At 31.6% G+C, this 13,277-nt stretch overlaps 1 protein-coding gene across 2 annotated transcripts; it reads left to right on the top strand.

The window, feature by feature from the left end:
• Positions 1-8,373: 8,373 nt before the first annotated feature.
• LOC133694626 (E3 ubiquitin-protein ligase RGLG3) lies at positions 8,374-12,841 on the top strand. Of its 2 annotated transcripts, none has more exons than XM_062116227.1 (12): positions 8,374-8,538; positions 9,272-9,496; positions 10,433-10,517; positions 10,609-10,749; positions 10,844-10,957; positions 11,214-11,311; positions 11,426-11,505; positions 11,585-11,690; positions 11,951-12,078; positions 12,162-12,306; positions 12,392-12,448; positions 12,545-12,841. In XM_062116227.1, exons 2-12 carry the CDS (start codon positions 9,290-9,292, stop codon positions 12,626-12,628), a joined length of 1,245 nt encoding a protein of 414 aa, XP_061972211.1. In that variant the 5' UTR covers positions 8,374-8,538; positions 9,272-9,289; the 3' UTR covers positions 12,629-12,841. The 2 variants fall into 2 exon arrangements, with proteins under 2 accessions (XP_061972211.1, XP_061972212.1); XM_062116228.1 differs by having other exon boundaries at positions 9,247-9,496.
• The last annotated feature ends 436 nt before the right edge of the window (positions 12,842-13,277 follow it).

Genomic DNA, 13,277 nt, shown 5'->3' with positions numbered 1-13,277 from the left:
TTCAAGAAGCTGATTAGAAGAGCATAGCGTCCCAAATCTTAGGAATTGACATCACAATACACCTTAATCGTTTGCCTGACATGATCACACTTGGCTTGTACATTTGGGGCCATGAAACCAAGAAAATACAAAGAGCTTCACGTGGCCTGATGAATTTTTCTTCTTTTTTGTTTAGCAAAGTGGATAGATTACGAGATATTTTATAGTGTGGTGTTGATTGTTTTTCAAAATAGTTTCAGGTCAATTCAAAAGGGGTTATAAAGTCAAGAAAATACAAAGAGTTTCACGTGGGTTGGCGATTTATGTTTTTTGACAAAATAAACAGATTCATAAGTTTTTAAGATTTTGGTGTAGATTACTTTTTGAAGTGATTTTTCGTTTGAAAATACATTAAAATAATTTTTTAAGATTTGTTTTTTGTTTTTTGTTTTTAATATTAGCACATTAAAATCATAAAAAAAAACACTAAAATAAGCATTAATTTAATATCTTTCAAGCCAAAACTATTTAAAAAAAAAACACATAAAAACAGAAGCAGAAATTATGCCAAATTATAACTTTCTCCTATTATACATATGGTCTGCATGTCTCCTCAACCTCAAGCTCTTTTAACCCTATCTGCATATACACTCATATTGCCCCCACAAGTATATGCTGTGTTCTTCTTAGCTTGTGGAATAACATATGGCATGCACGTGAATAAGATTCTGATCTTAGCCCATATCTTATATATTGCTGGCAGATTCGCCAGAAGAAAAACAAAATTCTGCTGTGTGTTTTATTGACGAGATCACAATAAACGACATTATCGTTAATTATTGAACAAATGGAGATGTAAGATCAATGATCGTGATCGATGTATTAGAATCCTAGGGAGGATTCGATCTGGGGATGTATATCTTGTACGTGTACCAAGGGAGGGAGGATGTGATCTATGTGCTTATAGCTAAACCACATATATAATTGAGCGTTAATGAGACAAGACTGATCAAATTATTTCCAAAGATTTAAAACTTATCTTAAAATTAATTAAAACTTATCGCTTGCTATATATCCAAATTAATGAATATTGGGCCAATCTTCGAGTATCAAGATTAATCCCTCTCTAATCATGTTTTAAGAATGCCATTCGTATTCAAACTAGTGTATTAGTGAAAAAATCATGCTTTCAAATCTTTGGAGAACAGAAATCTACTTGCCAATTATCCACGTTAGGCCTCTCCAAGCATTTTTCTAACAAGGATCATCAAACAACAAGCAATATAAACTTGAGAATGGCCCATTCCCTATCATTAACTATTCTTTTTTAAAATAAAAAAATATTCAGAAAAAAATTTAAAGAAAAAAAAAAAAAGGACATGCACCTAGGCTGGACAGCCTATGCCATGCACGCCAAGCCTAGGCACAATCGGTTGGTCTGTCCAACCCAACTTTTAACAAAGAAAAAGTGGACAAAAGAATGGGCTGCTATAAAAAATTATTATATATTAGAAATCAACAGTAATCTTAATAATGATATCCTAAAAAAAATCAAGGAGTTTGGGGTAAATTTTATGTTTTGGATAATTTATTAATCTCTTAATTCTAACAATTTAATTTATTTTTTTTAGTTAAGCTAGTTGTAGGCAGGTGTCTAATACCTATAAAATTTCATCCTTATAAATTTGAAGACTCTCTAATAATTAAGTTCATGACTTTTTAAGAAAAAATAAAATAATATTACAAAAAAGTACTTTGAAAATAGATATGCAATAGAGAATGAAGATTCCAAACCTTTTGTTTAAAAGATTTATAATTTATTTATAACTTATGAATCTTTTTATGAGAAGAGGAGTTAAAGTGTAATATTGTTCTAATAGTATTAAAGAGTTAAAATATCATTGACATATGTATTAATGTGGATGGAAATACGATGAGCTCTTAGAGGATTTTTATATACCTAATAAATACAGGGAGAGTAAGATTCAAAATATAGTTATATCCAAAGAAGATGAGTCCTTCTCTTAACTGAGTCCAAGGAAGATGAGTTCTTTTCTTGACAAAGTCTAATAAAAATTGAGTTTTTTAAGCTCTTAAATAATTTATCAATTATCTTTAAATTTTTATGATATTTATATATAAAAATTTATAAAAGTATTTTATACTATGAGGTTGTATGGGCTATAATGATAGTAAGAGTGGCAATCATGAAAGGAAGAAGGTGATTCCTATAACAAACACACTTGCATGTATAGTCATAATAGATCCCATAAATTATCCAAAAAAAAAATCCTATAAATTAATATGCGTAGCTTTATAATTAAATTGTTTTTTATTTAATTATAAATATTAGTTTTCCCCTATGCTAGGCTAAATTATAATCTTCGACGACAAAATACAATTAATCATTTCTACACAAACACACAAAGTCACTCACAATAATAATCTCTTGCATGTCCAATCGATCTTTAATTATGAGGCAACTGCTTAGTATGAGCTGGACGGCATTATTGTGCGCTTACTCGAATATTTATTGAAGCATCTTCATTGTTTCTCTAATTAATTAAGATTCTATAACATTAAAATTGATAATTTATATTGAATTATTTACTTTAATTAAATGTGATGAAGATTATTGAGTTTTTGTTAATTAATATTTTTTCTGGTCAAATAATAATTTATATATTGTTCATGAAAGATAAATCAATAAATTTAATTTTAAATAATACTTTAATAATAAATCAATTTTCCAACTTCTTCTTCTCTGTTTTTTTTTAATAAAAAACCATCAGGTTAAGGAACCATTTTGAAAATTGGGGACCAGCCACCAATTTGCCGTTTTTAAGAGAGCATCCTCTATATATGATTAACTTGCATATTCAATTATTTGTGTTTTCCATAATAAATTAGCTTCATAATCCATTTTTATCATTGCTACAATTTTGCAATCTCATGCACGTAAGAATTAATGGCCAATCTTAATTTACTTAAACATAATCCTCAAATTCAGAATAATTAATTCATAATATCAAGAATCTATCTACAAATTAAGAGATCTAAAAAGCATATAATTGAAGAAAACTTGAAAGAAAAATGCTATTAGTACAAACAAATGATATCATACTATTAATTGATGCACCAAGTGACAACTAATGAATTGTGAATCTCATAAATATTAATAATTCATTAAGCTTTTGATGAGGTGCCAAAAATTCAAGCAATCTAGGAACATGATTCCTGGATTAGATAATTGGTTAATCAATTGATCCTAACAATCTCATTCATTTTTTCCAATAAAATAGTTGATAGCTTATATTTAATGCTTGGCAGATCAAGATGGCTCGTAGTTAGTACCTACGAAAGGTTCTTTTTGGTGGAGGTAAGGATTTTTTAATGCTTAAATAAGTTTTTTTTTAGAGAGAGAAAATACAATAATATTATAGAGAATGAAGATTATGAACCTTTGTGTTTAAAGGTTTCATGGTAGCGCTCTTTAATCAAATACCCTCCCTGCAAAGGCATGAAATCCAACACCTAGATAGAGTCGAGTCTAAGGTAGAGTGATAGGGCCCTATCCACTCATACTACAATAGATGTCAGAGCACCTCCACTCACAAGAAGAAGCATTTCTGCGGGCTATAGATTTTATTTCAAAAAGATTTGATTTTTCAATAGTAGCCATCTCCAATCTTAAAAGAGAGAAGGACTGGCTGGGGTAGATGAAAAGTTTTTTTCACATTCACAGACCCAATAGATTACTTGAAAAAAACCTATGAGTTTTATCCTTTTATGAAGAAAAGGGATTTGAGAGTAACTTTATCCTCGTGATATTTTGAGTTGTATTGTAAGCTATATTTCACTTATTTTTCCAGCTAAAAGATAGTGTTATGGCTAGCCATAAAAGACTTTAACACATCTAATTATCTTGGTTAGTATAGACTTGTTTAATTAAGTCTTTTTGTTGATAAATAATTCATATACAATTTTATATAAAGATTTATATAATTGATGGTGTTAGATTCAATCATCTCTCTAGGGTCTGGCCAGTTTCAAACTCATCATTCATGTGGCTTGGTATACTGCCAACCTTAATGCGCCTTCATAGGGACATGTTTATTTTTCTCGTAAATTTTTTTTCATCCAGTATTTTTTAATAAAAATACAGTAATAAAAACTTACAAATCAAGCTTAAACCGAGTGCTAATCATATAAATTGTTGTATGATTCAATTGTGTATACAACATTGCCAAACTTGAAAACTCCCATGTATACGTACGTGAACCATAAATTGCCAAGTTTCTTGCTGCATAAAGGTTCAAAGTAAGTACAAGAATTAATTTTGCAACCAAAGAGGGTGAAGAATACGAGGAGAAGGAATGAACGCAAGAGGTAAAACTTGGGAGAGAAAAGGAGGGTTTTCACATGGATACAGAAATTTACGAAGAATGTCATTCCTGCAAGCCAGGCAGGCCAATCCCAAGCCCAATGGTTGTTGGCAAATAAAAACTTTTAACCCACCATTATGGAAAACTATGCAAACCCAGCTCAACAAGCACCCATTTTACAAGTGCATTCATTTCAAGGATGGAACACCTTTCTTCACAAAAACAAACAAAACGTCACTTCAAGCTCAAAGATCATACCATGTGAAGATCGATAAAGAAATTTCCAAACCATGTGAAGATCGTTCTGCAACAAAATATTAGTTATGTTTCTAGATTTGTAGGACCAGAGAAAAAAAAAAACATTTATGCCATGCAAGCACATTTTTTTTTGATAAAAAATAACTCGGGATATATATATATATATATATATATATATGACCAAGAAAAAAAAAATTGGTATATAGACTAATTTTATTGAAAACAAAATAGAACTATGGGAACATGAAAAAAAAACAGTTAAAAAAAATGATGATGAAACTAAGAACTCAGCCAATCAAATATAAAAGAAAAAAGAAAAAAAAAACTTGAGACAACCCGAGTTATTTTTAAAATAAATAAAAAATTTAAAAAATAAATAAAAATAATAAAATTTAATTTTCAATTAAATAAATATTGCATGATGAAATTTAAAAAAAAACATGATTTAAAGAAACAAGTAAAGAAAAAATAAAACAAACTCGAGCGAACATCCTAAATCTGGGTTAATTTCGGTCACGAAATTCATTTCTCAATCAATCTAGTGTTGAAAGATAAAATAAAATAAAAATATTAATCTAAAAAAATTTCCAAAGTAAAAAAAAAACAATAAAATTTGACAGAAAAAAATATATGAGGATGAAATTATAAAAAAAATTAAAATTTATATCAAATAAAATAAATAACACTAAAAACAATGGGGGCTATATTTGATAAGTTGAAAAATAAAAGGGGATGAAGTTGAAAAAGAATTCTAAATTTATAAATTATAAAATAATTTCAAATATCAAAAGATAGAATCAGGAAAAGGTATCAATTTAAAAAATTAGCCCAAGAAAACTCAACAAAAAACAAAAAATAAAAAGACCTGACATAGTCAAGGTTGTTTAAAAAATGAGTGAGAAATTGTACGAAAAGAAAATAAATAAAAAATAATGGAGTTCAATCTCCAATTGAATAAATACTAAAGAATAAAACTAAAAAAATATATGAAGTTAAAGAAAGGACAAAGAAAAACAAAGCAAACCCGGATTACCCTCTAAAATCCATAACCCGTGAAATCCTAAACTTAAACGCAACTAAAATGCTCAACCCCTAACAAATTTAATATTGAAGGATGAAATCAGAAAAAAAAAATATCAATTTAAAAGATTTGTCAAAGTAAAAAAAAAAATAGCAATCAAAAAAATATAGAAAAGATCTGATAGAAAAAAAATAAGAATGATAAAATTATATATAAAAAAATCAATTTAGAAATTAATCTCAAATAAAATAAATAGCAATAAAAAAATATGCACCAAATTTAAAAAACTAAAGAATAAAAGGAGGATAAAATTGAAAAAGTATTTCAATTTTATAAATTATCCAATATTTAAAAAAATTATAATAAAAATGGACCAAGTATGAAGGATTAACAAATTCAAGGGTTGTTTATAATTTTGAAGGGGCTAGTGCGAAAAGCTAGGAGAAAAAAGAAAAGAAGGAGAAAAAAATGATTGCTGTCTTTTGAAACACGCGTTGTCATCCTGAAGAAGATGCCAAGAAGATTCAAAAACCGTCACAGAAGAAGGCTTTTGGTGGTCGAACAACTCTCACTTACCGCTCAAAAGGCACAAAGGTTATGTATACACGAACAACTTTTTTTAATATTTAACATTTGTTAAAATACAAAAACACTCCAGAGTTAACTTGATATTACAAAAAAAAAAAACATAGTAAAAAAACCAAAAAACTCTTGTAAGAGAGTTTATTTGATTTTGTTTTCTAGAGAAATAAAGTTATTTACTTATTCCAAAAAAATAAAAAGACCAAAACACTCATGAGTGAAAGATAATCTATTTTTTTATTTTAAGGTTAAATTAATAATTTTATTGTAAAAAAATAAAATAACTAATGTAACCCTACATAATTTATTAAAAACAATTGAAAAGATCACCTTGTTTTTAATGTCTAATTCAAAGATTTTATGGCTTGAGAGAAGCGAATAGTTGTTTTTTTGTTTTTGTGTCTTGATGCATTGATGCATACTAATTCCCCTTTCCCTCTAGGTATATTTTTAATGTATGATCCACTATAAATTATTGAAATAAAAGAATCTGTGATTTGGTCTTCCGGCTGCTTCCTTTTTCCATTTCAAAAGTTTCCAATCAAGTCGCTCTGTTTTTTTCTTCAGGTGGGGATCACTTGCCTAAAAGTTGATTCTAGACTATAAGATGCCACTGCCCATAATAATAATAATAAATCATCTGGTGGTCCAGTAGGAAGAGTATGGGATCAAGAGATTTGTTCCCTCTGTGGTTTCAGGTTCGAGCCCTGTGGTTGCTCATTGATGGCTACTGGAGGCTTACATGGTCGTTAACTTCAGGACCCGTGGGATTAGTCGAGGTGCATGCAAGCTGGCCCGGACACTCATGTTAAACTAAAATAATAATAATAATAATAATAATAATAATAGTGAAATTAATTAATATTTACACAAATTAAACTAAACATCCACGTATGTTAATAAAAATAATAATAATAATTAGTAGTAGTAGTTGATTGTAGATGATGTTAATTATGTAAATATCTGTTTGGCATGTATCTTCTAATTCCTTGAGTATACCTAATTAAATCGTTTAATTTATACATATTTTTTTTTCATGTGCTTTACGCAACATCCTTCAGTAAACCATGAAATCATATATACAATATATATAGTTTTCTAATGATCGAGATGAAACATACACGACTAATGAGAACATTGAATATAGAGGCTGTAGATTAATGCATTTAATACGTGGAATTAGTTCTTAATTAAGGACTAATTAATTGTAAAAGGAAAAGGAGTTTATGGCAAGACATTGATATTTTATATTATCAGATGACAAGGCAGGGTTTGTTCCACATTACATTAAAGTCAAAAGAGCACGTGGGAATCCTTGAGACTTTGATTGATTGATGATCACGTTACTTCATCCTAACTTAAGACCACGAATTATTGAAACGTGACCGAAAATTCAACCCTCCTAGAAGTAGTTCGTTAAGCAATTGACCAAACTAGGATTAAAAACAAAAATAATAGACTGTAGGTTTACCTGCATGGTAAATTGGTAAATACTATGTCTCGTAATTCTCTACGTAGAGTTCAAATTCTAGGTATACCATGATTATATTAATTGGGAGTTTGGTAATTTTTATTTTTATATTTTTTTAAAAATATAATATTAAATTGGTATTTTTTTTATTTTTTATTATTTTAATGTATTGATATTAAAAATAAAAAAAACTATCTAAAAAATTTATTTTAATATATTCTTAAAAGAAAAGTATTTTTTGAAAAGCATGTTGGATGACGTGATAACAAAAGCTAGTCCTTATGTTATTTATATTGATTTCTTTTTTTATTTTTGAAAGTAAAGGATATTTTCAAATTTGTTTGTATGTGAATGGAGATGGATAAAGATTCAACATTACTTGTATCCTTAAAAAAATATTTAAAAAAAAAAAAGAAAAACAAGGAAGAAGACGCAAGTGGAAGAGAAGCGGACACAACGTGGAATGTGAAATATTGATTGATTTATTGTTTTTTAAAATATTTTTTTATTTAAAAATATATTAAAATATTATTTTTTTAAATTTATTTTTCATATCATTCTATTAAAATAATTTTAAAATATAAAAAATTAAATAAGAAATGCCGTTTGGGTGGCGATGGAAATGCATAAAGAGAAAAGTCAACAAACAAGCGAAATGGTCAAATAAAGTAACTTCAAACCGTACTGAACATTTTTTTCCCACGGTTCTCCCTGTCTTAAGCTTTTTAAAAGGACCAGTGAAGGCATAACCAGAAATCATTGAAGCTACTTATAATTATATCTCTTTGAATTTCATCTTTTGCCTATCCCCCCCTCTCTCCTCTCACCTCTGTTGATAACAGGTGACTCTCTCTTTCTAAAAGTCTTTTTTTTATCTTTCTTTGTATGTGCTCTCGTGGTTTATTTTGTTTGACTTTAATGTACAGCCTTTGATGTTTTTTCTTTTTTCTTTTCATGCAAAGTTTTGGATTTTGATATGTTTTTGTTGATGGGTTTTGGGTTTTTGGTGCTTTGTTGGCATTGGTTTGGTGGTTAAGTGAGAAGCAGCAAGGTGTTTAAGTTTTAGCTTAATCTGTATGATTTTTTATGTCTTTGATAAGTTGATAGATGGAAAGTTCTTCATTTAGTTGGATAGGCGATGTGGAGATATAGATTTCGGGTTAGTCTTGTGGGAAAAATCGGGTTTGTAATTAAGAAGAAGAGAGAAATATGATTATGATGGAAATTATGTGTGTAGTGCTCTTGGCAATTCTGAGTTGAATCTAATCTATTTGTTTGTGATAATTGGTTTGGTGAAATTAGCTATATAATTAGTGTTAGTTTGGTGAACTTTCTAGTTTTGAATTTAGAATTTGGTCACACTCCCACCACTGAGTTGCTGAAATGGCGGTACATGAAACAAATTATGTTGTACTAACTTCAGTTGATGCAAAACCATCTGGAGTATGCTATTCTTTGCAAGTCGTTCTGTTCTTTTTAAAGGACCTGTTCTTGCAGCTTCAGAATGCTGATGTCTCTGTGACATAACTAAAATTAACCTCATCCTTGAGGGTTTTTCTTTTTTTGGTAATATAGGTAAAGAAGTTGTTAAGCATGGGGAACGGGGAATCAACTTTTGATGATCATCAATATGATTTTCAGCAACAATCCCCTTCTTACTCGGAAAGATCGATGGACGATAACTATCAACCTAGGCAGCATCCGGCTTATATAGCTGATAATTTCAACTCGATGGACGATAACTATCAACCTAGGCAGCATCCAGCTTATATAGCTGATAATTTCAACTCGTTGGATCAGGTATGACTCTTGGTTCATTTATTGAATTGTAGAAGAAAACGGATTTCATTAAATACTGTTATAAGATTATGCGCTACACAACAAAATATGACTGGAACTTTGATAGTTCGTGATCAAAACGTCTGCTTCTAAAGGTGTTATAAGCAATGATTTTCATTTAACTACGAAAGGTGTGTGAAATTTGTATATTGATTTCATATATTGCTTTGGTGGATAAGGGAATATAAACTTCTGGGGATGGTTTTAACAGCAAGCCAAGTATTTCTTTGTTTATGAGCGTCATTGTCCAAATAGAACATGAATGAAGCCTAATTTCAGCACCTGGCTCAGCACATAACAATGAGTGGCGACATCAGCCTAGGTATTCTCTTACTGAGAGTATTGCACAAAATATAGGACTTTAGTTGACCGATGTACATGTTTGGCAATTCATATCAACACATGCATGATGACCATTGACCGCTGGACAATCTCATCATCAATCTGCTAAAGCTGACAGGTTTTGAAATATCCAGTCTTGCAGCCATTGGGACGTATTTTACTAAGAACTTTCCACAGTCGAATAGTTATAAGTTATTGAAGTCTTTAATCCAAAGCAGATTATATGACAAGCTGATCATTGCTACTGTACAGTACATGACAATGCAGCTATCTTTTTGTACAGTAAACATACTCTTCACTGGTTTATAAGGAGCTTGAAGAAAAAGTTATATAAATAACAAATCAGTAAAAAATCAAGGATATCAGATAACTGAAAGATGTCATGATAATTGGTGGGAAAATTGTCACACAAACATCTTCGAAGTTGCACGTGGCTGAGTATAAATCTTAAGAAAAAGGGTAAAAAAAATAGAGACCGAGTAGCATACCGCTCAGCTTATTTATTACCTGTCTCAATGGAAAAAAAATTAAGCAAAACAAGTTGTGTATTCTCAGGTTATTTCTTCCCTGAGAGAAGCTGGTCTTGAATCATCCAATCTAATACTTGGTATTGATTTCACCAAGAGTAATGAGTGGACAGGTGATTCTTCCATTCCATTGAGATCTATTTAATTTCCAATTTCATCATATCTGATAAGTGCAGAAAATATGTTTTTTCCTGATGATATTAGGTAGGCATTCATTTCACCGGAAAAGCCTCCATGCAATCGGTAGCACACTGAATCCCTATGAGCAAGCCATCTCTATCATTGGCCGTACTCTGTCTCCTTTTGATGAAGATAACTTGATACCTTGTTTTGGATTTGGCGATGGTTAGTCTCTCTTTATAGCTTCACTATATGTACCCCTATGTACTAGAGTTTTCATGGATTGGTTATTGATTTATTTCTTATTTACTTTTGGTAGCATCAACACATGATAAGCATGTATTCAGCTTTTATCCTGATAATCGACCTTGTAATGGTCTTGAGGAAGCTCTTACACGATACAGAGAGATTGTTCCACACTTGAAGTTGTCAGGTGCGACATTTTCCTGTTTCCTTCTTGCTTATTTCAAAGTGTGATTTGCATTTCTCTTTTCTTTCATTTCGACACCTTGGCTTTTCAGAATGTCATTCATTTTTCTAGTATTGTTAATTCCTCCTTTAAGCTGCTAAGAGGCAATGGAGTCTTGTGAATGAATAAGAAATGGATAATTCCTTATGCATGAGAAGTCTATGTGTTAAATTGTCAAAGGACAAGGACTGAGAATAGCAACCTTCACCCACTTCTGTAGGTCCAACTTCATTTGCTCCAATCATTGATGCAGCGATTGACATTGTGGAGAAAAGCGGTGGACAGTATCATGTTCTCGTTGTTATTGCAGATGGACAGGTTCTTAAATCTCCGTTATATTCATCCCCTTTCTCATCTGCTACTGGGAAATGTGAATGCATTTTGACTTTGTGTTCTTTGCAATGCTTGCTGGGTTTTTTTCCCTATATTTAGGTTACCCGGGGTCCTGATACTCCTCCAGGAAGGTTAAGTCCTCAAGAACATGCAACTGTAAACTCCATAGTTGCTGCTAGGTAAAGTAATGGCATCAGTAATATTGTATGGACATTGTGCTTTCCTCACTGTATTGATGCTTGGCAATTTTATATACAGTAAGTATCCTATCTCAATTATACTGGTTGGAGTGGGGGATGGACCGTGGGATGCAATGCAGCAATTTGATGATAACATTCCTCAACGCGCGTTTGACAACTTTCAGGTACATTTGATATGTATGCTCAGCCTTAGATGGCATGTGTCAGAAGAGAGACCCTGAACCTCTTCTTCTTTGCGAACTAATCTTAGGGCATGCTTAGGATTGAGTTTTCAAAACTATAAGTGTCTTGGAATTTCAAAACCCGTGGTTTAAAATTGACAAGACAACCCACACGGGATACCAAACTTGTTTTCGTCTTGAAACCTGCTGTGTGTGTCAAAACCTCACGTGTGCCGACGCATTTTTCTTTTATCCTCGTGCAGTTTGTAAACTTCACAAAAATAATGTCAGAGAACACCGAAGCATCAAAGAAAGAAACAGCCTTTGCACTTGCTGCCCTCATGGAAATTCCATTTCAGTACAGAGCCACACAAACTCTTCAGCGTGCAAAGTAAGGCAGAAGGTTCGATTTTTAGTTATTGTCGGAAATCAAACCAGGGCGTTCAAGTCTTGAAATATTTATCACTTTTGCAGCTACAATTCAGTTGGTGGTCCACACATAAGGCCACTTCCACCTCCTCGTGAAGTGATTGATCATGATAATGCAGTCAAATCAATCCCGCACATGGCAAACTTCAAACCAGTTCAACCAACCGCTCCAACAGCTTCAGTGGAACCGGTACCCTTTCCCCTCAATTTTTACTTCCTTCGGATTCATATCTGTACCAGGATTTCGTTTTGATATACAAGTTATATTGTTCTAGGTCTGCCCCATTTGCTTGGCAAACCCGAAAGACATGGCTTTCGGATGCGGTCATATGGTGAGTGCATTTCCCTTGCAATTACACGCCAAATGAACTTATGACTATTTTCGCTGGAGATTGTGTGTTCACTTTCCTCTTGTTTCTGCAATGAAGACTTGCAGGGATTGTGGAGCAAGCATTTCAGCCTGCCCTCTATGTCGACAGCCCATAACAACACGTCTGAGATTGTTTACTTGAGCCAAACAAGACTCCCTGCGCTCTGTTTACTCCAGAGAGAATGGCGAAGCTTCCACGACAGGGTGGGGTTAGTTGGCAAAGCCGTTAAACATTAGCAGTTCGTTAGATTTAACGTGTAAAATTTTTCTGCAAAATGACCCTTGAGATTAAAGTCCGTACAAAAGTCACAAACGAAAAATATAAATAAATAAAACCTAACATTTTCTCGATCAACTATTTATGATACATGTGTAAAACATCAACAGATTTCATTAATTTTTTTCATCATGGTTAATCTGTTCTTTCAGCCTAGTCTTTTGATTGGGCTTGAATTGGAAAGGCGTAGTATTAAAGAACTAGGGTGGTAGCTGTAGAACAGCCTCTAGGCCCTAAACAAAAGATGAAGAGCAAGGAGAGCTGAGGAGGAGATGTCCCTTGAGGATTGACCTATACAAACACATCGGGCGTTTGCCTTTCTCGCAGAAGAACAATCATTTATCATTCATGGAATCTGAACTTTACTACAATATTGTAATTTTAGAGCAAATAATTTGTTTGCAGATTTGAAATAAACCCATCCTAGTTTGTATGATGTTTTGTCCTCTATTATTATAAGCATCGTCCTAGACAATTATCAGCAGTGTTTTCACCCCCTGATTTGTTAATAGTT

The sequence above is a fragment of the Populus nigra genome, chromosome 5 (assembly GCF_951802175.1).
Source record: "Populus nigra chromosome 5, ddPopNigr1.1, whole genome shotgun sequence".
NCBI lineage: Eukaryota > Viridiplantae > Streptophyta > Magnoliopsida > Malpighiales > Salicaceae > Populus > Populus nigra.
This window is presented reverse-complemented; position numbering and strand designations above follow the sequence as displayed.